Source organism: Haemorhous mexicanus, chromosome 1, assembly GCF_027477595.1.
Source record: "Haemorhous mexicanus isolate bHaeMex1 chromosome 1, bHaeMex1.pri, whole genome shotgun sequence".
Classification (NCBI taxonomy): Eukaryota; Metazoa; Chordata; class Aves; order Passeriformes; family Fringillidae; genus Haemorhous; species Haemorhous mexicanus.
In genome coordinates, this window is record NC_082341.1 from 6,850,974 (window position 1) to 6,876,712 (window position 25,739).

Below are 25,739 nucleotides of genomic sequence, written 5' to 3' on the forward strand. Positions count from 1 at the left end.
CAGGGGTCTGCAGAACTACAAACACACCAAAATGCTCCAGGAGATTTGACAGATAAAAACCAGGTCAGTGTAGCAACAATATGAAAAGAAACCTTAAAACAAGGGAATGCAAACTATGAATTTAAAATGCCTACCTGTCCTGGGTTTGGCTAGCATAGTCAATTTTCTTTTTAGTATTGAGTGTTTTGGATTTAGGATCAGATTTAATTTTGGTAACACACTGATGTTTTAGTCGGTGCTAAACCATGTTTACTCTAAAGCAAGGACTCTTCAGTTTCCCATGCTCTGCTAGCAAAGAGATGCAAAAAATGAGCCAGGGGAGGGCATGGGAAGGACAGCTGACCCCAACTGGCCAGAGGGATACTCCAAACCATAGAACACCACACCCAGTAGATCACAGAATGGTTCGACTTGAAAGGAACCTTAAAGATCACCCAATTCCAACCTCCTTCCATGGGCAGGGACACCTTTCACTAGACCAGGTTGCTCAGAGCCCCATCCAACCCATCCTTGAACACTCAGGGGGATGGGACAGCCACAGCTTCTCTGGGCAACCTGTGCCAGGGGCTCACCACTGTTCTAAACTCAGCCCTGGGGTTTTACCTTGATCCAGTTCTCCTCCCTGTCCCCTGGGGCAGAGAGTGAGGGGGCACCTGTGTGGTACTCAGCAGACAGCTGGGATAAACCACAACACTACCCAGTACTATAATTAACAAGTTTCACTCACTGTTTTAGGAACAAAACAAGTTTCCACTACTCAGAGTCCACAATTCTGTTACTGCTGTGGACACAATTTGACAGCAACATCACCCACCCCTCCTGCCAGTGGCTGAGGAAGTCACATGCACAGATCTCTTAGGTGCAGAAATCTTTCACAATATCTAAAAGAGGGTGGTTTTAGATAACTATTAGAAAATAATTCTTCCTGTGAGCGTGGTGAGATTCTGGCACAGGGTGCCCAGAGAAGCTGGGGATGCCCCATCCCTGGAAGTGCTTAAGGCCAGGGATGTAATGTGGTCTATGTGTCCCTGTCCATGGCAGGAGGGTTGGAACTGAATGATCTTTAAGGTCCTTTCCAATCCAAACTATTCTATAATTCTCTGATCTGCATACTGCAACAGGTATTAGACAGAGATGAGAAGAAAACCTGCAGTTATTCAGTACATTCCACTGTATATTTTGATACCTCTCATTCAAATAGTTCTTAACTGTTAAATACATCTCGTACAGAAAATTTTGTATTAGCTATAGAATAAAAACAAGATTCTCAATGTAGGACCATTTAAACTGTAATTTTGATTGCCTGAAAACCAAGAAACCATTTTATGGATAACCATAACATGGAACTTCCATGACTGAGGACCTTCCTAAGCCAGGAGTGGTATTCAATAGCACTCATCTGATTGTTTTTCCACTAATTTGTTTAGGTCTTCTTGAAACCCATGTCAAGTTGTTCATGCCCAAAGCATTCAGGAACAATGAATTCTGTAATTGCAGAAGATGCTGAGTGCAAATGCACCTGCCCCTGTACTCCATGAACACCACCTGATGTCCCCTAATTTCTGTGCTGCAGAACAAAACGAGTCATTGTGCCCTGTCCATTTTCTCCATACCACTCATCATTTTTTGGACCCTATTACATTCCTCCTCAGTGAAATCACTTCAGATTGAAGGTTTTACCTTAACTGATCCCCACACAGGAGCTATTACTTACTTCTTGTCATACCTGTTGGCCTTTCCTGTACTTTCCCAATTACAGCTCATCCTTTTGGAGAAGGCAAAGCAGAACTGCACGTGGCATTTAACATGCCAAGGGTTTATAAAGCAACAGTAAAAAGAGAAAAAAAAACCTCACTGATGCTTCATTCCACTTACCCCTTTGCCAGTAATTCCTAGAATTTCCTTCTCTCTTTGACTTATAAAAGCTTCTGCAATTCCCAAACCTGAAGCACCACTTGCTCAGGCAGCAGAGCTATTTGAGAGTGATTTTTGTTTATATAAAAGCAGGATGGTAATTTTGCCCTGCATGTTTTTTACAAGAACTACTACTGAATTAAGAGTCATTTAATGGGTACATATTTTATTACCCTAAATAAGTTCATTTTTCCCACTACACTCTTCCCCTTTGAACCTGACCTAGAGAAGAGCTACCAGGGTAGGTGTTTGTGGGACTCCAACATCAGCCTGATTTATACTATGATTTTAATTCATCATCAGTGAATTTCCCTTCTATTTCTTTTACCCAACTGAAGAGTCAGCCCCAACACAGCATCACTGTAATAAAAATTAAGACAGGTCTACAGAATTAGCAAGTGGCTCCTGCTCATGGCAGAAGGGATGGAACAAGATGATCTCTGAGGTTCCTTCTAACCTAGACCATTCTGTGATTCTATGAACTAAAACATACACTGAGCAGCCCCTCTTTCCAGTGAGAAGAGCATGTAACACACAAAGCACATGCACCCATTTCAGTGTATTTGACTGGTAATGGCCATGCAGATCTTCCATCACATCACTCATGACACAGCAGCAGAGTTAAACATCTAAGTAATCGAGATGAGGAAAATTCTAGGTCTTGGAATTCTAGGTCTTTCAAAACCTGTCGGATTATGTTTAACAAAGCATTAGTTTGATAACAAAACTGCAAAACCACTATTGAACAAATAAGCAAAACCAGAAAAGTTGCATTTCAGAAATAAACTCCAGAATGAAAAACTCAGTGAGGTTAAAATTGATTTGGATTTAACAGATTCCACCAGCTCTCAAAACACCTGAGACAGAGGTATCAGTCAGTAGGTAAAAAAATCAGATTTTTCTAAATGGCCCATTTTAAGTGTGCATGATGATAAAATGGCATTATTGAGTAAGCCTGTTATGGTTTAAATGCAAATATCAAGTAACCTCCTCTTTTGTTTGCTTTCCTCATTACAAACAAATTACCAGAATATAAAGCAAAAATAATAAGATACTTATAATAATTATAACAACATGCTTCAGTTCTGTTAATTTTTCCAGTGGCTGAGCAGGTAAGAGTCAGGAGCATAAGAAAGAAGAAATTACTCCTTTTCTAATGAGTACACAGAATATTAGTTGCCTTAAAAATATTAAAGTGCATTTCTAAGCACGTATTTGCCACAAATTGTATGGCCAAGTTTAATCTACAAGAAAGCCCTCAGTGGTGTTAATTCTTCCCTTCATTAATTTGAAAAGGAATGAGTGGTAATGACGAGGCCAAAGTATCTGTCTGGATTTTAAAACTGGATTTTGGTATTGAAACACATTGGAAAGAGCTTTTGCCATCAATTCACCCAGACCAGGACTTGCTCTCAGGTGTGTTTTACTTTGCCTCAATGAGAGGCTCTACTAAGTATGGTTCACATGATTGCAAAAGGATGCCTGCACTGCCTTTAATAAGCAGGATTTTGCAGAATTTTTTTTTCTCTAGGAAAGTGCTTTTCAGGCTGCTTCAAAGCTGATGAGATTCAGACTTAGTCCAAAAATCCCTGGCAACTTCTGCATGAATAACTTTCCTCCACTGAGAAGTGTTTGTTTCTGGTTCCTCAGTGCTTTGCCCAGAGACAAATGAGTCTGGTCAGAGGAAGCCCCATCATCAGGAAGTTCATGTGAAGTCCAACAAGAAATGAACTGGCCAGGCAACGTCACTGGGTCTGATAAAAATGTTACTGACAACAATCATGTAGATAAGGAACTACTGGTTGATAAAATCATTCAGGTTCTTTTATGTATTATCAGAGGCCTCTGAACACCATGGGGAGTTGAGGGTCTGGTAGAAAGCACTGCTGTAAGAGCTGGTTGACATGGTATGGATAGTTAACAGAATAAATACCTGACCCAAGAGATTCAGCAAATAAACTTATTTTATTGCATTTCTCCCAGATCTGAATCTCAACACTTTTATGGTGGGACATAGACAGGAAGAATTAAAGACCCTAAAATGAGTTGGGATATTTCACAAGTGTTCTTCAAAAAAAAAGGGAAAAAAAAAAAAAAGGAATAATCAGATAATTAACACAGAGAATTCAGTTTCAACTTAAATGCAGAGCCAAGAAAATATCAAGTACAGAAACTTGCTGAAACTAACAGAAGATGGGGAAAAGAAACAGAAGCCAAGTCTTCATTAGTAGCAAAAGGGCTACCAAACCTACAGAAAGCTTACCAGGAGCTTCTTAGTGTATTATTTCTTTCTTTGGATTAGCAGTTTTATATTTGCATATACCCCTGTGCACAAAGCCCCAAGCTTTCCAGAATTTTCTGGTTTGCATATTCTTGGCCATGAGAAACTCACTCATCAGAAGAAAACTGTTCTTCCATAGAGGAGTAGCACAAGAGGATCCAGAGGGGAACACAGCATTTTGCAGCAAACAGTGTTTTACTGATAACCAGAAAAGTGGAAGGTGCTGACAGCTGGAAGGTTTGATGGGACCAGAGACACCAGGCACAAACAAAAACACAGGAGGCTCCCTGTGAACATCAGGAAATCCTTTTTTACTGTGAGGGTGCCTGAACACTGGCACAGACTGTGCAGGGCAGGCTGTGGAGCCTCAACCCTTGGAGGTAAAAGCTGTCTAGACATAGTCCTGGACAGCAAGCTCTGGGTGACCCTGCTGGAGCAGGGCTGTGGAACAGAAGATCCCCAGAGGTCCCAGCCATCCTTAACCATGCTACAATGTTGTGGTGCCAAAATGATGGGAAGAATGGGTAACCACAACATCAGCTGGATAGAGAAACACCAGTGCAACATCACTGGGGGGAACCACGGTGAAGAAAAATGAAGGAGCAGACAGCTGGAAAGACAAATACAAAGCTGAAGAGCAGAACAGACATGAAGTGAGGAGCCAAAGGATCAGCAAGAGAGACAGGGCTGGTGGGTAAATGAAAGGAGTCTGTCCTGAGGTTTACAAGAAGCTGAAAATGTATTGATTCAGTAGAAGCAGTTGTCAACACCCTTTTTTCAGGAAAAAAGTTTACTTAGCTCCAAACAGCTCTTTTTTTCCAAATTCCAGAATTTCCTTTCTCCAATTCCAAATCCCTCCTCCTCTCTTTCCGTTCTTAAGAATTCATCTCCACCAAAGGGAACTTAGTACTTGGCAGAAAAGGGACAGGGCTCAGGAATTGCTGCAGTTGGCAGGAGAAGCAGCCATACTGAACTGATCAGAGCAGCACACGGCTTACCCTGCTCTGCTTCCAACTCTGCCTCACTTCACATGTGAGATTACAGAGTTTTGGGAAGGGCAGGAACTTGTTTCCCGAACTGCAATTAAAATGACTGTGCCTCAGCATTGCAAAAGAGCCCCTTTGGGAAGAATTTCTGTCTTTTTTTTATTTAAATAAGTATTTGTGTCAACATTACAAATGGAAATAATGTTTGGTACTTGCACACTCCTTGCTTTTTCTCCCCATAAAAGATTTGACAGCTACTAAATATTTCTTATCTTAGGTGGGATTATGTGGGGCATATCCTTTTTTCCCTCCCAGAGAGGGGAGTTCCTACTCCTCCTGCATTGCTCCCTTCCCTAAAAGCAGGGCTCAGTATACTGAATATAACATTAATAACATGTACTTCTCTAATTTCATGAAACTTAATTAAATAAGACAAAACAGAAACAACCTCAAAATCCCAAATTCACACAGTCAAAGAATTCCCAATTATTCTCAATGTACAAATCAAACAATGGAAAGGAAGCCAGGAACACAAAGACTCAAAAAATGTCCCAAATCACATGTCAAGATCTTTAGACATTTAATTTCAACTTCTGTAATATTACTATATTGTGTTTTGGTTTGCCAACTACTGCAAAAATTTTCTGGCAAGACCACTCTTAGCAAGCAAAGAAAACAAAACCCTTTTCTAGTTGAAGCAGAAATTAATAAACTAGTACAGAAATACCCTAAATTTAATCTACACAGTTTTAAACAGAGCAACAAACTGAGATTATTCCTTCTCCTACACTTCTGTACTAACTCAGGTAAGTGCTTAGAGTAAGTTTTAGAGGCAGCAGCCTTTTCAGATAATATGATTAAACCTCTAGCAAGTCACATGGTGCCCTGCTTTTAAAATAACATAATTGTGATTCTGTCTCTATCAAACTGCTCAACATGATAATGCTCTTTCAAGTCTATTTTTGTTCCCCTGCAAAAATGGGATTTCAGACATATGTATTTTTACTAGGCATCCTTTCAGTGAGGAGTACAGTCTGTAAATCCATCCTGGGCTCAGCACTGAAGTGATGGTGCCTCACTTCCAGACCTGCTGGAGTCTTCTTGGTCCATGGGGACTTCCATCAGTGCTCCTACTGCCCACACCTTCAGAAATGGGTATCAGCCACCTGTGACACTCAGGATTATTCTGATGAAAGATAATGGAGAGACTTATCTATATGCACTCTCAGAGACTTAAAATAATTATGTGTCCCTCTCTCTTCTGAATCAGAAACTGCTCTCAGGTTTCTGTTGAGGAACTTTGTTTAAAATGACAAGAGCAAAATAAAATACAACTATCACTGAATTCTCTACACAGTAGTGTACCAGTTGTTAAGTTTGAATTTCTTTCCTTTATTAAACATATTTTAAATTTATAAAACTTATCACTTTAAGGGGACACTTTTTGCCCCCTTCACTGACTTTCATAAGAATGCTTCTACCACACAGGATAGGAAGAGTAATCATCATCATCATCATCATCATCACAGATGATGTAATAACAGAATTAGACCTAGTCTTCCTTCACTCTGCTCTGTTTTTCTACACAAAAATACCTGCTCCAACTTTTTCACTTATATATTAATTTATTAGTCTATTAACTAGTAATTACCTACATGTAGAAGCTGCAAAAGATCACCCAAGTTCACCACCATCAGCAGTTTTATTTGCAGAGGCAGAAAAACAAAGGGCAGAATAAAACAATGAAACATCCCTGAATTCAGCTTTAATTTAGGCTCCCTCCACATGCCATTAACACTTGAATTCAACACAAGCTGCGACTACACACTCCTGACACCCCCCAAAGTCTCGAGTCACAAGCACTAAGACTTCCCAGCATCACTGCACATCTAGCAAGGAAGAAGCAAGCCACCAGCAAACAAAGCCCATCCTCAGGAGAATTTCAGCCTCCTCCTCCTCCGTGACTTCCACCACAGCAGTCAAGCTCCTGCATGGCCCATGAAAAGAGCAAAAATGGCTCTTTTCAGGTCCTCTATTTGTTGTCTCTATAAATCTGCACTAAGCACAGATCCTTGTCTTTAAGGGCTTCACGACTTCACCCCCTCCACTCAGCAGCTTTGAGAGACCTGGACAACTCCCTTAACTCAGCTGGCACTTCCATGTTGTTGCTGCCCTGACCAACAGCTTCTGCTGTTCATGTCTCTGGGCTTCCTTCCACTTCTCTCATTACACATACAGGGCCACCTAATTAAATTTATAAATCCTTAGGTCTCCACTTTCATTAAGGATTTTCAAAGCTTCTTTCTGTCAAACCAACAAACTTCTGCCAAGTGGCCACAACATCATCTTTCTTGGTGGGTTTCATCCTTCTGTACTCAGTCCCTGGTTAAAAACAAGGAAATGGCTACAGACACGTGCCTGGCAAGGAGATGACAGTTCTTCACCATGGCCTTTATCTCATGTGTTGGCTCATCTGTTTGTCTCTTTAGGCTCCTGAACTGCCAGAACAGAAATCACAAACTGTTTCAACAGTACTCAGTCCAGAACAATGAGCTCCCTCTGGTAACTGAAGCATTTGGGTACCACCATAACAAATATTTACCAAAGCAAGAACAGAGATTTATCCTGTTTCCTAAGCAGCAGCAGGAAGCATTAGCATTTGGTTATCCTGGTTATCCCTTTGGTATATAGTCTGCTGTAGTTAGCTGAAGATACAGGTCAATAAGTAGTAGTGTATTTTGGCAGGTATTCCAAAAACAGCAGCTGCCACTTCAGAGCATTTATTTTTTTTAGATACAGCCTTGCAAAAGTAGGAAAAGAACCTCTACATATCTACACTACAAAGAGATTCCCATTACACTATTTAAAACTAATAGCTTCAATAGCTTTAAATTAATATAAGTCTAAATATCAAGGTTTTTTCCTTTTAATTCTGCCCAAATGGCACATCTCATACGACAAAATGGAAGAACTATTTCTTGACTACCAAAGTCCTGCATAACTAAATGCACTTCTGAGAGAGAAGCAACACCCAGAGAGCATCAGCACTATATTCTCAGTACCTGTTTCCACAGTGTTTTCTGTTTCTGCTGCCTCCAAACCATCCATACTGTCTTCATCCTCCACTGCAGTTTTTCCTCTACTCCGAGGCCTGCAAACATAAGAAGGAAAAACTCTTTTTAGACTGAAAAGCATTTGTAAAATTAGGATTTAAATCACTTCATTTCAAGGGATGAATGTCAGCACTTAATTATGTAACATTCAAGCTAGCCCATTACTTCAGTCTTGTACAAACTGGAAGCTTCCTCCCCCCTTTTTCCCTGTTCTAGGTTTATGTCCCCAGCAAGGTACACTTGAATCAGCAGCTGGCCCTTTAATTTTCTCTGATTCTTCTTACAAGAAAAATACAATAATGAACTTCTACTGATCAAACAACAGGCTAACTCAGCCAGATTTTGACACAAGCATCCTGTCCATGTAAAATGCAACTACAGAAAGGTAAGAGAGAACACTACCCAAAATCTGGGCAGCAGCTACTTTAAAATAGAGACTGATCCACACAGAGCACCCTTGGAAGAAATTTCCATAGAATAATAATGATGCTAAAGCAATGAAACTGAAACACACATTATTTTCAGTGAAACAATATTTTGACACATGAAGTAAAATGTTATGAGAGATGACTAGATGTCATCACATTAAAAAAGTCATCACGTGAGGACAGCCTGTCAAAACTAAAATACCTGGCAGATTTGTTTCAATTTCAACCAAGGTCTGACGGAAAGCAGACAGGTTTGTGCTACAAATTCCAGCCTTTTTTCCCTGCCTGGCTCTTCAGTAACTATCATGGTGGGCTGCTGAGAAGCCCAGGCATCCAGATTCCCAGCTGTTCAGCAGCCCATTTGAAAGGGAGCCAAGAGCTTGGCAACTCGCCTCCCAAATTTTCAGGCTACTTGGCAACCTGCCTGGCATGCTGACGGAAAGCCTGGGAGATCCTGGGAGCTTCTGATTCCAAGTACACAAATTTTGAGCAGTTTGGGGCATCTCAGCAGTTCCAATGTCCAGAGCTCCCAGGCAACCATTCACCCAACCAACATGCCTTGAATCGGCAGGCCAGCGCACGGGCACCCCGCCTGCCCCCCCAGACAAAACCCCTCCAGTTCCTCTTTCACAAAGCATTCTGAAGGGTTTGGGTTTAGTTCTGCATTGGGGAGAAAAGGTTTTGGGTTTTTTTTGAAGCGATTAAATCATTCCAAAACCAGCATTTCCTTTTTTTGTACAGTCTGTTATAGCACTTTGGTCCATCCAAACTATTTCCGCAGGACTGGAGCTGCTAACTCAGCTTCAGAAGAAATGCTATCATGCAATGCCTTTGGTTCTCCTGGATCAAAGAACTGGGCAGAACTGGAACCATCTCTGGAGTCTGTACAGGTTGCTCTCCTACTAGAAGAGGACTGACTCTCTTGGACTCCCTAGCAAGACAACCCCTTCAGATTGTGTTGGGACCATTATAGTCTCTGTGAAGGAGCAAAAGAAGAATTAAAAGGAGGCTCAAACCAAAGTCTGAAAACCTCCCACTCAATTTACAAAGGAGCTGGGGGAAAGAGAAAAGCAAGAGATTAAGGACAGGAGGACTCCTCTTGGTGTCCCTATGAAATTTGTTCAAGATAATGCTGAGAAACGTGAGCACAGATGGAACCCTAGGGATTACAAGGTTATTGCTCCCCTTGCCTGCTTATCCATAAGCAGTGACAGCACACCCAGAACACACAAAATATGTAACAGCCTTCTTATGAGAGACAGAAGCATTCCCTTCACTTATTTGCCACTTTACAAGCTCCCAGAGTAGTCTCTTAAAACCCACGTTTCACAAAAATTCCAACCAGAATAAACTGCACAGTGACCATAAGAAACTGCCTTGCACTCCTCCCTGCAGCCACTGCCTCAGCCCATCCAGGAGCAGTGACCAGTGAGCTGGCCTGAATGGGGACACGTTTTGGAAGTGGGAAGGACACAAACACAGGTGGCAGCAGCATCTGAGATGGTCACACAGATGGATTCCCATTTGTAACAAAGAGCAGGGAGTAGAGCAAATGGAGTATCACGGCCACTGGATAGAACAGGCTCTTCCAGCAAGACTGAGATACAGCAAGGAGGGTAACACTCCTCGAACACTTAGCAAAAGAAGCGGCATGTAAAGAAGCCAAAAGCATTTAAGTATTAAATTTCTTGCAGTTCTTCACAACATCCCAGCACATCATCCAGCACCAGTGAAAGGACAGAAATGCAGGTGAGCGAAAACACTTCCCTTGGTGCAGGAATGCTCAAAAGCTTTACAGAACACAATCAGCTAAGGGCAGGGATTATTTCTAAATCCTATCCCAATTATTCTTCTACCAACTACCTGTCTGCAATGCAAAGTTACAAGTCCATACCAAACAAGGATTACTGCAAAATCACCACAAACATATATGATAATTCTACTTTTCCACAGATACCCCTTTTCAGTATTCCCCATCACAACCCTGGAGGCAAAACTTGCTGGATAGTGGAAGATGATGATTGTTTGTGTTTATTTAATAATTTACAGATGAGTTTAGATTTCCTACTGAACTACAGTTCATGTATTAAACACCAAAGTACCTCACAAAGTCTTTTTAAACATTTTGTTTAAACAAGAGCAGTATTCGTGCCTTGAACTCCCTATCGTATTTTAGCAACCTATTTAACACCAAGGAAAAGCAGAGGTTTCAATTAATTACACATAGCTGCTTTTTTCAGCAGAAGATATAACCATATCTGGTGTTTCCTTGCCATTCCCCTCGCCCAAATATTCGACAAAAAACCTTCTTAATGTTGTGCAGGTTTTAAATAAAACTGAAGAAACAGTGGAAAACACGGTAGATTATATCATTAACTTATTTTTGCTGCTTACATTCATTTCCCAATCATCAGAGGAGATTTTATAGCCTACAAATTTATGTTTGGCTTAGAGCAAAAAAATAATTCAAGTCACAAAACAGTGAAATATACACTGTACTGACAACTATAATTTAATGTTTCCACAGCAAATGCCATTTGAGAAGGCCATATAGCACACCTAATCGCTGCAATCAGCATTTGTAATAAGAATGGATTGTTTAATGTTATTTGCATTAAGTTTAAACATTTTATTTAATAGTTTTATACATAAAGCTTTTGGCTGGTTTGCATAACACTAGATTTTTCCACTGACAAACCATGTTAATTTTTTTTTTGCTGCACTTATTTTCACTTGCCCTTAAATACACTGGGAAAAGCAGTCTGTGCTCCATTCTTTGCCTGGGACTTGGTTTCTTCTGAAGGAGGATGTGAGAAGGAAATAAGGGAAAGATGGTGTCAAGGGCCAGTTTTTACAGTCTTAAAGCAATTATGAAACAACAGCCCATGACTATTGCCCTTCACCCACACAAAGCCAGGCAGTTCTAAAACATAATTGCTGCATTGAACGCTACAACCTCAGTTCTGCTCTAGATCTTGAAGCCCAACCCCAAACTTTCCTACCAGGAGGAGTAACTACATCACCCTGTAGAACCCCCAGCAGCTCAGAATGTTGAACACAGATGAGCCATGTCTCCTGCAGCTCACAACAGACCCAGAACAAAATGTACAGGCAGAGCCTGACCAATGCACACTCTGGCAGAAAACAATAAATATTACTCAGTGGGCAGGCAGGGAGCTTGGTACACAGGCTGTAGGGCTGCCAAGGTCCCTGCCAGGGCTTCCTTGCCTGCCTTTTTCCTACAACAGAGGTCAATTTACAAGGGAAAAAAAACAAGAACACGTCTATTTCTGCTCAAAAGTACAGATCTGCTGAGAGCAATATAACTTCTTGAAGTGTTTAAAGCACATTCAGCATTTTATAGAATAAAATAACAACAAAGACAAAACTAGACTTTTTTATTAATACATGAATATAATTACTGTCTATGATAATTTTACTCCTCCTTCAATAAAACAGAGTCAAATTTATCAAAATCCTTTGTGACCTACTCTTAATTCTTTTTATCAATTAGCTTTTTTAGCTAATGCCTTTCATTAATCTCCATCTTTAAATATACCATGGTAAACAAAAATCTCATAATTCTTCTCTGGGTAAGCAACTAATTAAATTCAGCCCTGAGGGGGAAGAAAAGCCCAGAAAAGCCCTTTCACAGGGCTCAGCAGAGCATTAGGTACTCTCTCTGCAGAGAGGGAAAGCCCTGCTGAGGCTATCTCAAAGCCCTGAGGACTTGGATACCACTGGGAGATCACCAGGTACCTGAGCAGCTTCTGCTGAATGCACAGAGAGCAGCATGGGAGAAAATGGAAAAGTCTCTTATTCACCTGACACTAATGAGATGCTGTTTCTTTTCTTCTCTTTTCTGCATGATTGGTTTTTTGTTTGGTTTTTTTTTTGGTGTTTTGTTGTTTTTTGAAAAGTCACGGCAATAGCACCAAAACTGGACAAATACAATGTAGGTCAAAAGTACATCTTGGATCTTACTCATTCTTTTCACAAAGTGATCAGGAATAAGGCCATGGGCCAACATTTCCTGGAACCACATGAAATAACTGACAAAACTACTATCCTCAGATGCCTGTCACTGCCAGGACTAGTTTATGATTACCTAGAAGTTACTGCCAGACACCAGCTTCTCTAAGTCTTCCCTAAGCTGCTACCAACAAAACCATGTGACAGCTTGTTCAAGACCATCTATCAAAACTACCCTACTCACCCCATGCCTTTTGTTCCAGGCTTATGAAAACAGGTACACAAGATCTACTCAAGAGTTGAGTCCTTTTTCCAAAATGCTGAAACCTCTACATCATTCAGAAAAGAAACCGCCTTCCTTCGTATGCTCTGCAAACCATGGAGCAAACTGATGGCACTAAATATATAAAACAGGGCTAATAACCTTAAAAAGCAGTGCAACATCTGGGATACAGTAACATCCTAAACCAGCACAGATGTCTTGTTAAATGAACATCTGTCCACAGCCTTACTCTGGAAGATGGTACAGGAATGATTTATAAAAAGGTTCAATTAGTGCTGCCATCAGCACGGCTAGTCACAAATTAACGTTCACAGGCACTTCCACAAGTGAAAGCTGTTACCCTCTTTTCAAGAATCTCTTTAACAGGTGTGCAAAAGCCACATGCTCCCACTACACTACTACTGAAGCGTGGAGTTCTAAATACAGCTGTAAAAGTTTAACTGGGCTTAAGTAGAGGCTAAAATACTCAAGGTTCAGCTGGTAGCCCCAAGCGAAGAGAGCCACAGCAAGCAAGAATCACTCATGGAAATACCTATGAGATAAAAGGAGTTGTTTGGTTTTTTCTCTCCCTGAACACTACTTTGCTATTTATTACTTCTAAGAGTTGAGAAAATTCTACATCCAAGTCTGGATAAAATGAAAAGCACAGCTCTGGAAGCAAGGAAGATCCCATCTAGCTAGAATAAACTTCAATAGTCCTAAACATTAACAAGCCTAAAATAGGTTTTATATTGACTCCTGCTTCAAACTGATTCTGATTTACAAGATTCTCCACAGGATTTTTTAACTAAGCAATCAGTAACAGGTGAAAATGTTTTCTGCATTTGGTCTCACTCTCCCCTGTGTTTTCTTTTGTACATAGTAAAAAAAAGAATGCAACATGTAGTTTCTTCCTATTTACTTCTTATGTTATATATGTGTATACTAAAGACTGAGGGATCCTGATGCATGGGAAAGATGTGCAACAGAAACATGGCAAGTGAAAGGTGACAAAAAGTTGACCGTTTACTAATAGAGAGAAGTGAAAACTTTCTTGTTTAACATCTGCTGAACCAGACTTTAATTAAAATCTCATAGAACTTGCACAAGCTTCAGTTTCATTATTAAAACAGCTCAAAAATACACTTGATATTGCCTATTGGTCTCTTGGCACAATCAAAGACAAGTGTGTTTCTTATTAATTTTAATTTATAAAGCATAATAATCTTTGAATAAAATACTACATCAAAGAGAAGTAACCCAACTTACATTTAAAACCAAAACATTGCAACTTCCCATCTTACACCTCCTCTAGCCAGTAACGATCTAAAAAACAATTCAGTCACTCAACGTTATTCCTTTACTCAGGCTAAAACATCTTCAGAGCTGAAACTTTTTCACATTTATATTTAATGGAGTTACTACTGAAAGCAATAAACACCTGAAAAAAAAAATTATTGCCTTTGAGATCAGGATGTCTGAGAAAAAATATAAAAAGAAGTTACCTCCTTTGGACAATTCCCAGCTTAACTTTTCCAGTACTCCCCTGTGACAGGGAGATTTGTCAAAGATTTCCTACACCACCCAAAGAAATGCAAATAGAATTCTTTTCAAGATTATCTGTACCAAATACCATAGATGCATCTTTGCCTTCATTCTAGAGTACAGTCAGTGTTGACATAAAGTAAACAAATGCAAAGGAAACCCACAGGTAAATGCAGAGCTCTTGAGAAACAAGGCTGAGAGACCAGGAGTGAAGTATCAAAAAGAATCTGAATTGCATAGTTCTAATGATTTAAAAGCCAAATAAATTAGTACTTTTGAGCAAATGTGAAGTTTGGTTTATCTGTATTTTTTACTTCAATTGTCCTCACACAGGACAATTGTAATATTAATTGTCCTTACCTGAACTATGCAGGTTCTCAGACCCATACTGGTGCAAAACTACTCTCCATGGGAGACTGAGAAAAGGCAAATAGGATGTGCTGCCTGCAGGCACTCATCAGAGAAGTGTCTACCCAAATCAAAGAGCATTGGGAATGTCACCCCACTGCTGAAAAATCTTAACTCAGTTTTGCAGAAAGCCACCAGATCCAGGAGGATGGAGCTCTGTTGAGTGATGAGGCTAATCTGGACAAAGCCACCATATTTAGTATTTTCTCTGTTCATCCCTGATGCCATTAACTGTTGTTCAGTTTGAGTCTGGAACTGTTCTTTTGAGAGATAAAGCTGATGAAGGCTATCATAGCTGAAACAGAGCTTCACTAATAATGTCATGACCATGAAGTCTTCTTCTCAGCTTGTTACCCATTTGAGAGCACCCTCAGTGGGATGGCAAGAGAGGCAGAGTGTCACACCAGCCAAAGACCAAACCAGGAAGATTCAGTATCACTAATTACCAGTTGCAGATACATAATACACTTTTCACATGAGCCCATAAAACACCCATGAAGTTACAGCTCTGCTACAGCCAATTATGGCCTGAGACATGGACAATAAAGCTACTACATTGTAAGGACTTCTGCACACCTTTTTGTGAAACCATTACATGAGAAAATCTGAGCTGGATGTTCAAAGTATGAAGCCAGGCTCCCTGATCTACATGTATGGACTTCAGATTTGGAGACAGTTCCAACAACAGAGTGAGAAATCATACAAAAGGCTTTCAGATCTTTTAGCTTTCTTTTTTACTTTTCAAACTGACTGCTTAGACATCTATAAATTCTGTAAGTGAAAATTGCCTTCAGTCAACTATCTGTCACATTAACCCAGCAATGCACAGCATCAGAAACTGCTACAGGTTCTTCTTTCTCAGGAATCACATTCCCACTGATATGTGGCCTCATTTATAGTTTTAGTTCCCTAACACCAAACATTTCACGTACAGACCTCAACAATTATACACTTTTCAGAAAAAAATGCAAAAAACTTTCAGCTGCCATTATAACACATTGTGTATCTGCAGCTTTGCACAAACTACATCCTTTCTATATTTGTTACCAATGCACTTGGCCACATTCACTAACATAAAGATGCAAAACAAGGTACTAGAATTGCAGCACTTGCAATATTTTTTAAAACCTTTTCTAGAATCAAATGAAGACAATTTTTTGGGAGCACCAAGAGCTACCAAGTAGAGGCAGGTACAAGTTTCCAATCCCAATAAGTTCTGTTTATCTACCTGTCTCCAGACTTGATAATGGCTCTGCCTTTGTAACTCCCCCAGACAACAGGTAGTGTGAAGCTCTTTGGTAAATTTGCTAAATAATGTTTAGCAAGTCCACTGACTGTTTTCACATGTTCTCTTCTGACAAACAAATAGAATGAAATGGCAACATGAACAGCTGAGAGACCACTGGTGCTGTCAAGAGCACAAATTTCTAAGCTCTACAAGACTTTCACATGCGACAAATTCACCCTGCTCCATCCACCACTGCTCCTGTCCACATTCCTCTGTCCTTTAACTCAACAAAATTGCATCAAAATATGCTCCTGCACCCAACACTGCATTTTCCTGATGGGAAGCATAAGCATTCACTTCCATCTGAACACAAGACTTGTTTCTCCATGACGACGGGCTATGCCAAGTTCCAACTCCTCCGATCTTGTGAACAGCCATGGTGCCCAGAATTTTTTACCCACATCAGCACCAAGCTCATGTCTTTTAAGAATTATCCAGCTCCTTGTTCTTTCACTTGCTGCAGGGCTTGCCTGCTGCTCTCTTCTGAATAAAGGTGGCAACACAGTGGTAAGGGCTGTAATTCTCATGTCTGGTGATTTCAAGATCCTGTACATAAAATTCAGCGGATCTGAGTCACCACGCATGAGAAACAGCTGCCAAGTACTTGGAACTTGGTAGAAGTTTTGGTCTCTGTGAACAGATTTTTGTAATTTTAGCACCATTAATTAGAAGTCATTTTCAAAGATTTCCTTTTGGAACTTTGCAGTCTGACAGAGTCTTATCACAGGAACATCGTGAAGATTCTTGCAAAGTGCATTTGTCTCCTTAACTTAAATAGCCTCACTGGATATATTTAGGTGCCAGGTGAAGGTTGTGCTCTGTCACTCAGCCACACAGTGCAGGTATACAAACAATCCAATAATCTAATACTAAATACTCAAGTTTTTACTCGGAAAAGTGTTTTTATACCCAGCAAATGCAGTCTGCATACACTGATTATACAGTATTGTAAGCACTGCTTTTATTCACCATTAATTCAGCTTGGACACTCAAAAAAGGATGCAAATATTCAACCATCTTGTATTTTAGATAAACTAACCCCACTCACATGACACCACTTTGAGAGGTTTCCAGATCTTACATCTATCAAAATGCATCAGTCAGCTCAGAACATCTCATGCCTTCTCATCGAATAAAACTCAGAATCTTTTGTCTCAAGTCACTTTTGTTAATGTCTTCTGGCTTCACAGCAAACACAAGTCTTCCTGTAGATTACATGGACAGTAACTCCATTCCTTCTTATGTTTTAGAAATGTTTCTGATGCCACTAATACAACAAAAAAAACCAACACCCTTCTCTCCCTCAGAAATGTGTTACAGGATTTCCTGAGAAGGGCATCTGTCCACCAGTTTCACCTGATATTATGTTTATGAAAAGCAAAGAAGACCCTCTGGGCAAAAATTTCAGTATATTTAATCTTAAACAAGCATTTAAGCTTCAACTAGAAGGATCAGGACATGAAAGGAAGGGCAGTACCCAAAGAGCTATAAATAACCTGCTTTTATAGAAGATGCTGGCCTAGAATACATTAGATAGAATTTTCTTTATAATACTCAAATTAATTGATGGCATGTAAGAAAAGCAGTTCTTGCATGTCAACCACAGTTTGTCATTACCCAACTAAAATGGATTTAGACAAGAAAAAAACACAACAGAAATGAATGTCATATCACCACGTATCTTTTCCATCTGTTAGCACCCTTAGTGCTCCTTATAAAGAAATACATTTTTATTTCAGATAATGTCAACAAGTATTATGAAATATTTCTCTTTCAATAAAACTGCTAAACCTCGGAAAGCCAAAGGAAAAAAACACAAGGTCTGCTCACTAATTAAAAATCCATTAAAACTTAGTCAGAAGGCTTGGAAAACCTCAGAAGAATAAAAATAGATCTAAGAAGAAAATGGGCAATGGAATCAGATGGGTGTCAGTGTATATTTATAATTCACATGAATTGTTTTTCTTCTTTAACAAAATTGTTTTCAAACTAGATGTAAAACCTAAAAGCAAGATCATGGAAACTATTTTTATACCAGAGTAAATAAAAGTCTGGAAATACTATGGTGAAATATAAGCAACAATATAAGGAACATAATAAGCAACACTCCATAGCACAGACACAAGTAATACAGATCTTCAAACACCTCTGAAAGCTTCTGTATGAACAGGCATATCAGTCTCTAGGGGTGTTGATGAGATAGAAATTCTAAGATTTTTGTTACAAATTCTGCTAACAATAATGTGCCTAAACCTTTTTTTCATCCCTGAAGAAGAATCTTCTAACCTGGAGTCATAAATTTGCCTTCTGACAATTACAGATAGCTTACAAATAGCCCCAAGTAATTGTAAGAGAGAAGTTTCAAACTTCTGTTCATAGGATTGTTAAATTACCATTATTATTTGGGACAATAATCATTGCTGTTCACCAAAATTTCACCTATTTTTATTCGAAATCACTACCAACTATACCAAGCTGGTTTGTGTATTTTTTCTTCATGCCAGACTTCAGCCCTTTAATATTACATATATTAATTAATCCTACTTTTTTTAAATTATTGGGCGGGTTAATTATTTTTTTCAAGTCTTAGTTCCTCATTTCTTTAGTATGCTCTTAAAGAAATTTTTTTTAAAAATGAAGTTAATAAAAGGATGGTATTTCCAGCACTTGGTGTTAGAGGAGTTCTACCTGAAGATCACCTTCACTCTCCCACCCTGCCCAGGCTGAGCAGGGATCAGGCTGTGTCAGAACTGCCAGCACGAGAGTGATCTACTGCTCAGCCTACGTCATATGATACAGGTCAGAGTTATAAACAAAATTGTCCCTGTGTCACATGAGAGGGGCACGTCCCCAGCCAACCCTGCTAGAGCAACTACTACAATGGAAGTCATCCAAGAGGACCAACTGATACCTCCAGGTCAAGTTCCTTTGAGGCCACCATCCAAGGACACGAGGCTGCAAGCTCATTCCATTTACTGCCCTGCAACTTGCACAAGGTCCTCAAGTTCTGCAACTTCTCTCCAGTTGCACAAATATACTCAGTTTAAGCATTAAAATGTAGTTTTTTAGTGTAACAGGAAAACAATTCTCAAAATCTAAGCTCACTGTGGAGAAAAACACGAAAATGTTCAAGATTCAAACGTGCAGACCTGGCAACTTACAAATTATACTAAGTTGAATTAACACTGATTGAATTTATACCAAAATGCAAAAGAGGTAGTTTTCATCCCCATCAGTTTGCTTCACTCATTAGAGGTTCATGAAAGTCTGTGCTGGAAGCAGCCAGGGAGAGAGCAGTGGTAGGAAAGGGTTACTGGAGAAGGAGGAGAGAAAATAAAGCCAGTGGAGCTTCTTTTAGTGACAGTGCAAGTAACACTGTCTAAAAGGATTTGGAAATCATAATCTGAATCCCTTTGCTTCCTAACTTTTTTTCTTTTTTTGCAAACCACCAGAAAAAAAGTAATGAAAATAATCAGAAATGATACTGTAGCTGATTTATAATGGGACTATTTGTATATTTACCTAATCTTTTCTGAGCACAGACCTTCTGGAATGACAGCTTCTTAGATATTTATACTTTTATTTCAGCTTGCTTTTTACATATACACATATGCTTCTAATTAACATTTACAGCATGGAAATTCAGTTCTACTCACCAGACCACACCATGGAGCCTTAAAAATTATCTTAATCAAACGTTTCAGAAGTACTTTCAGGTATAAAATCTGGCAGAGCAGCTCTGAAAGAGCTATACTGGCAACCACTTGTGAAGATAACACAAACAGGGAAGTACATACGTGAAACTTAATGGCCCTAAAGCTACTCATGTTTATCCAAGTACTGCCTCAGTGTCATGACAGGACAGAGCAGTTCCTAGCTCACAGCCACACAAATTTCAGTGTTAAAATAATAATTTTTTCTTAAAGAGTATTCTGCATAATTTTTTTTTCAGTATTTTTGCACACTGAAATTTCTCCTTGAAAGCCTTTCTGCTAACAAAAAGAACTACAATTGAAGCATGCCTTGCCCTCAGAACCTTAGAAACCATTTGTCTTTTGCAATCAATGCATTAAAGATAACATTTGAAAAGAATCTTCAACCACAAAGGTGTTCAACATTCATTACAGCATCCCTGGAAAAGCTGCTACAGGGAGTGCTATGAGAGCAGAAGTCTGACTGCTCACAGATTCAGTGGACACAATGCCAGAATCATTATCCATGCGAGGCCAATATCCCTAACTATCACTCAATAACTGTAATTGATTGAAGCCCAGCTTTCACAAAGCCACTCACTTTGCCATTCCCTTTGTCATTTGTTCCTCCTTCTGAATTCATGCTCATTTCCTTTGTCAACTTCTCTGTCTCAGCTTTCAACCACTGGTTCTTGTCCCCTTCCCTCTTACATTAGAGATCCCTGAAGAACTCAGTATTTTCTCTGCCGGAGATATCATTCACTGTTCTCTAACTACTACTGGTTTTTAGGGTTTAAATCCCCCACCCCTATAAACAAACAGACTGAGCATCTCTACCTTCCTCCCCAAAGCAATCTTCTCCAAGCTTTCTACAATCTCTGGTCCGTTTCATGACTTTTTGCCAATATTTCAGTCTTTCAGCCGTGGATATCTGAATCATATTGAAATGGCAGCAGCAAATCTAACAATCTCTATGATAAACAGAGCTTTAGTGCACAGCCACAAACATCCCACACTTCAAATCTCTTGCCAGAAATGCTCCTTTCTGGACTGCAACCCCATCCCTAAATCTCTACATGGCAACACTGTCCCCTCTCCTTATTCTGAAGAGCATTTTGTTTAACTGCTCTTCTGCCTCTTTCCTGTGCTCATCCATGTCATTCCACATCCAGATTTCAACAGCAGTAATTGTTATTAATATTGACTAATACCAGACTTCACTGCTCGAGGACCACCCAAAAAACCCAAAGCAAAGCGATGACAGTTCCCAAAGACAACAAAGTGCTTGGTCAGCCAGTCCTTAAACCAATTACTGCAGGCTTTATTCCACTGAATAATTCAAACAAATAGTTTTAATCAGAGAATAAAACACTGTTAAGCCCAGCACCTTTAAAGAAATCCATTTACATTACATCTTCATAGAAAATGATGGATAAAGGACCACATCAGATGACCTAATACCTACATCAAAGGAAACTTGTAAAACTCGCAAAGTGGATAAAAGGATGAAAAGGAAGGGAAAGAATAAAAAAAAGCCCACCAAACCTAAGAGTTCCTGCCTCTAAAGAACACAGCAAATGTCTTCATTTCTAAAACAAAAAGTATCCATATCTGCCCAAAAGCCATGCCTTCCACACTTGTCATTTTAGTGGGAACCATGGGATTTCACTATCTCACAGAAGTGAGCAGCATGTATTTCAATACACTTTGTAGCATAATAAAATATTCTACTAAAATTACAAGATCTAAAAAACAATTACTTTATTGCTTCTTACAACTTTTTCACTGTAAAATTCAACTCCAAGGTAGTAATTGGCAGGGACAAAATTATGTAGCAATTAGGGCATGACAGCAAAAGCAAACAAGAACTGAAAATGGGTTCGACACTTCTGGTAACAAGCAGGTAATTATCACAGCAGCTTGAAAGGGGCATAATCAACCAAACTGACATCATCCCTCCCACATAATAAAATGTGAAATCCCTTTACGTGCAGTGTAGCTCTTACACACAGCTGGTAAATGCTGCTAGTCTAGTCTCGATGTTTGTGTCTGCAGAGCAGCTGAGGTTACATTTGGGATGGTTCAAGAGTAGATAATTTTATTTATTTATTTAGGATGGTAATAGCTATTACATGTTTTCATCCGATGTGGATTACAGATACTATCACTAGTAAACACTATTTTATAAAATTGCCCTCTGTTTTCTGAGTATAACTTTGTTTTCAAAGTTCCTAAGAAAGAGAAGAGAAATCTCTGCCTACCATAACATTTTCACCACCATCCACAAGATAAAACAGGTTTAATATTTTTAACATAGAAATAGAAAGTTGCTAGTTTTAAATATGCTTCATTCTTAACTACTCCATTTTACCAGCAACACTTTTTTCCCCAGGATGCATTTGTTTAAACTCAGGTGTGAACATTAACTGTTGTCTCAAAGCAGCACTGTGCTGTGGACATGCCTGTTGTTATCTCAACAGTGTAACTGCAAAATAAACAGTAACATATTCATCTTCATCATGTATTTGAAGTAATTAAAATGTGATTTAAAAACCCATTCATTTATCAGCTGTGCCCTTTCAGCACTATTTTACTGTGAGATCCTCACTCCCATCAGCGCTTGGAAAACCCATCAGCCCAAACTGACTCAATCAATGGTGGCTGCTCCATCCCTTAGAGCAGGCTGGGGGAAACCTCCTTTTTCCCTGTTTTGTATATTCCTACCCCGTGTTCTTCTCCATTTTCTCTCTGTGTTGACAAATCCATTTACCTCCACACTGTCTGTCAATACCATTAACTGGCTGCTCCCACCTTTTTCCAGCTCATTAACAGCAAGGCTGAACCCAAGACTAATCCCTAAGCCTGCCGTTAACTATTTCCACACAGCTCCCACCTTGCCATGGCTTTCACTCCTTCTTCCTTGGATACCAGCAATTTCCAACACACTGGAATTGCAGCTCCATTTGTATTGATTCTTCATCACAAATTTCCACAAAACATTTACAGACTAGCTGCACCGATCATTTTGTAACCTATGCTGCAAGTACCATAAGTAAAATGAATTATTAACCCTTATTTTGTTATTTTCTAGAGCTCAGTGCTAACACATCACAACATGAATTCTTCAGACAGCTGTTAAGCCATCTACTTTTTAGCAATTATTTTGTTATATTTAGACTTTTTTATTTTTTTTTGTACAAAATTCTCATGAAGATAAGACAAAGGTGGCTTCCTGGATCTCAGCTTCTAAAAAGTGTTAGGGCAGTTTGGAGTATTTCTTGTAAAAATTAAATTTCATGCGTGTGTCACCTAAACATGGCATGCCTTGACTCATGGAAGGTTTGATTTACTGACAAGTAAAGCAGATGTGGGCACAACAGGAGATGTTTAATTGCTGCTATATGTTACTGACATGATAAAGATGTTAATACTATATAAAACCTTGTCTTTTTTCCTGCATATCTGAACCATTTTAAATCTCAAATTATTTCAACAGGTTAAAATTGTTCAAGATGTATATTATCAAGAATTCTCTAAACTATAGAGAATTTTACCACTCTAAAGTGATAAAAGCACAAGTTTATAAATTTAAATCTATACTACAGTGAAAGGAAATGTCAACCTCAAAGCTAAAAAGGATAAAGACTAAATAAAGACTCAGAGAAATTCCAGGTCTCGTAACCTCCAGAAAAAGCACATAAAGTCATCTGATTAAGGACAAATAATTGGTTTTCTTCTTTGCATCTGGATGCCACAGTAAAGATAATATGCTTAGTTTAGGGTCCATAAGGAAACTTTCTTCATCTAAACAGCTGGAAATAATGTTTTGTTGGAGAAAGTACAGTATTTTGAAGCAGAGATTCATCCAATGAAAGCTCTGAGAAGATGCCAGGAAAATGAAGTTAATAGTAACACCAAAAATTTTACCTTCTCTATACAAAGACACACCCCAACACCTTTTTTTCTTACAGCCAACTCTTCATCTCAATCTGCAGATATGTTGAGGGTTTCTTTCCTCCAAAAATGAGATCAGAAGTTGAGGTTTAGCTTCCATTGGAAAACAAAAATAAATGTGGGCATGAGTCTCATTAGACACACCCCACATTAGCACACCCCAACACTTAATTTCTTGCAGAATATAACTAAGTTGGTAATGCACACCATAAGAACTTCAGCTTAAAAAATAAAACAGTAACACTGACCAAGTGTTGTACCATTAAACAGAATCTGTTAGCAATGCCATTGAACTCATGGCTAAGCTTAATACAAAATATCACCAAATATAAACTTTATTGGCTAAATAAATTTCTCTTCTTCCTCTTCCAAGTCAAATGCAAGCCTGCTTAAATGCTTAGCCTTGGATGGGCACATTAAAATAAAAATATATCAGTATGAGACCCTGACTCAAAACCATCACATGCAGGTCTGGGTAATTAAACCTGTGTAGTTTGTCAAGGACTGTCTGAAAGCTCTTTGGTTTTCGTGCATTCTGTTATCAGCACAATTCAGAGCATTTAGATGAAAAGCCTATATAATTCTAAACTGTTATAAAAGCTTTTTTTTTATGAAATCCTACAAATTCTGATGAGATTTTTATGAATTCTTTTGAAGAAGAATTGTGTTCTTTCAGGTCTCCTTGGCCATAAATTTTATATTTGGGTTCACTCAAAAGAAATCATAAAAATTAAAACTGCTGAACCTACTAGCTAATAAATATCCCATCACTACAACAAACCATGAAAGAATCCATCAATGGATTTGATTTTTAAAATTAGTGACAGCACATCTTAGAAAACATACTGCTGAAGAATGAATGGCAGGGTGCAAAAACCTCTGAAAAATGTCATCCACTCCTAAACAACTCAGATAAAATTTGCTACCCTATTGCAGCAGCTGCAAAATTCCATCTCTGCTGCCTTCTACACACCTGGAAGACTACAGGAACCAGGTTTCACATCATCAGGAAGATTACAGGCCAAATACAAAGGTGGTCTGACACATTACTCCCCTACACCTCAGTAAGAAAGGTTTCCTTTTTATCAAGAAAAACTTTCTTGATAAAAGAGATTCATTTCAAAGAGACGTAACAAAAACTACCAAGGCCAACCAGTTCTTCAATGTGAAAAATGTATCAAAAGAAAATGTACATAAAATAAATGTGACTCAGATAAGCAGCTACTATCAGTTTACTACAGGTACCATGTTTGAATAAAGCAAAATGAGTTAACAGTATTCCCCCACAATCAGTTTCAATACTTGCATTAAATCTAAGGAAAACAGTAAACTCCTATTATACGCTTTTAAAAACAAATTTATAATAGAAATATGCCTGAAGCTGCATCATAGAAAAAAAAAATAATAGCCAACAAAGTATTCAGAATTTTCTGTCCTATTATTCAGGAAGATCTAAGAATACCAAAATATTTTAAAAACAATAATAGAAAGCGAAGCCACATTAGAAAACCTCCCCCTAAAGCTTGCAGTTATTGCAGTACTTCTTAAGGCAGAGTTTCATGACAAAAATACTCATTTTGTGCAGCAGAGACACACAAAAGGATTCTTGGGGATGCCAAACACTTTCAGAACTCTCCAGTGATGACTCATCCTGTTATGTATACAAAGCTTTCATTAAAAAAAAAAAAAAAAAAAGAAGTCAGTTGGCATCATTACAGATCCTCAGTTAGCAATCTTCAACTTACTCTTAGTTCTTGTACAAAGTATTCTAAACACTGCAGTGAAGTATTCTGGTATGCTAATTTTGGGGAGGAAAACGTGCAACTTAACTTGAATGGCCTTTCTTACAGGGAGTTTCTACTCCAGCTCACAAACTGCTCCAAGATGGCCTCAAAC

At 38.9% G+C, this 25,739-nt stretch overlaps 1 protein-coding gene across 13 annotated transcripts in view; it reads right to left on the bottom strand.

Moving 5' to 3' along the window:
- KMT2C (lysine methyltransferase 2C) overlaps window positions 1–25,739 on the bottom strand; it is a 187,840-nt gene that overhangs the window by 132,796 nt on the left and 29,305 nt on the right. For all 13 annotated transcript variants that reach the window (XM_059839320.1, XM_059839435.1, XM_059839379.1 and 10 more), the window contains one exon: window positions 8,244–8,332. In XM_059839320.1, coding sequence (XP_059695303.1) covers window positions 8,244–8,332 — 89 coding nt within the window. The remainder of the gene's footprint in view (window positions 1–8,243; window positions 8,333–25,739) is intronic.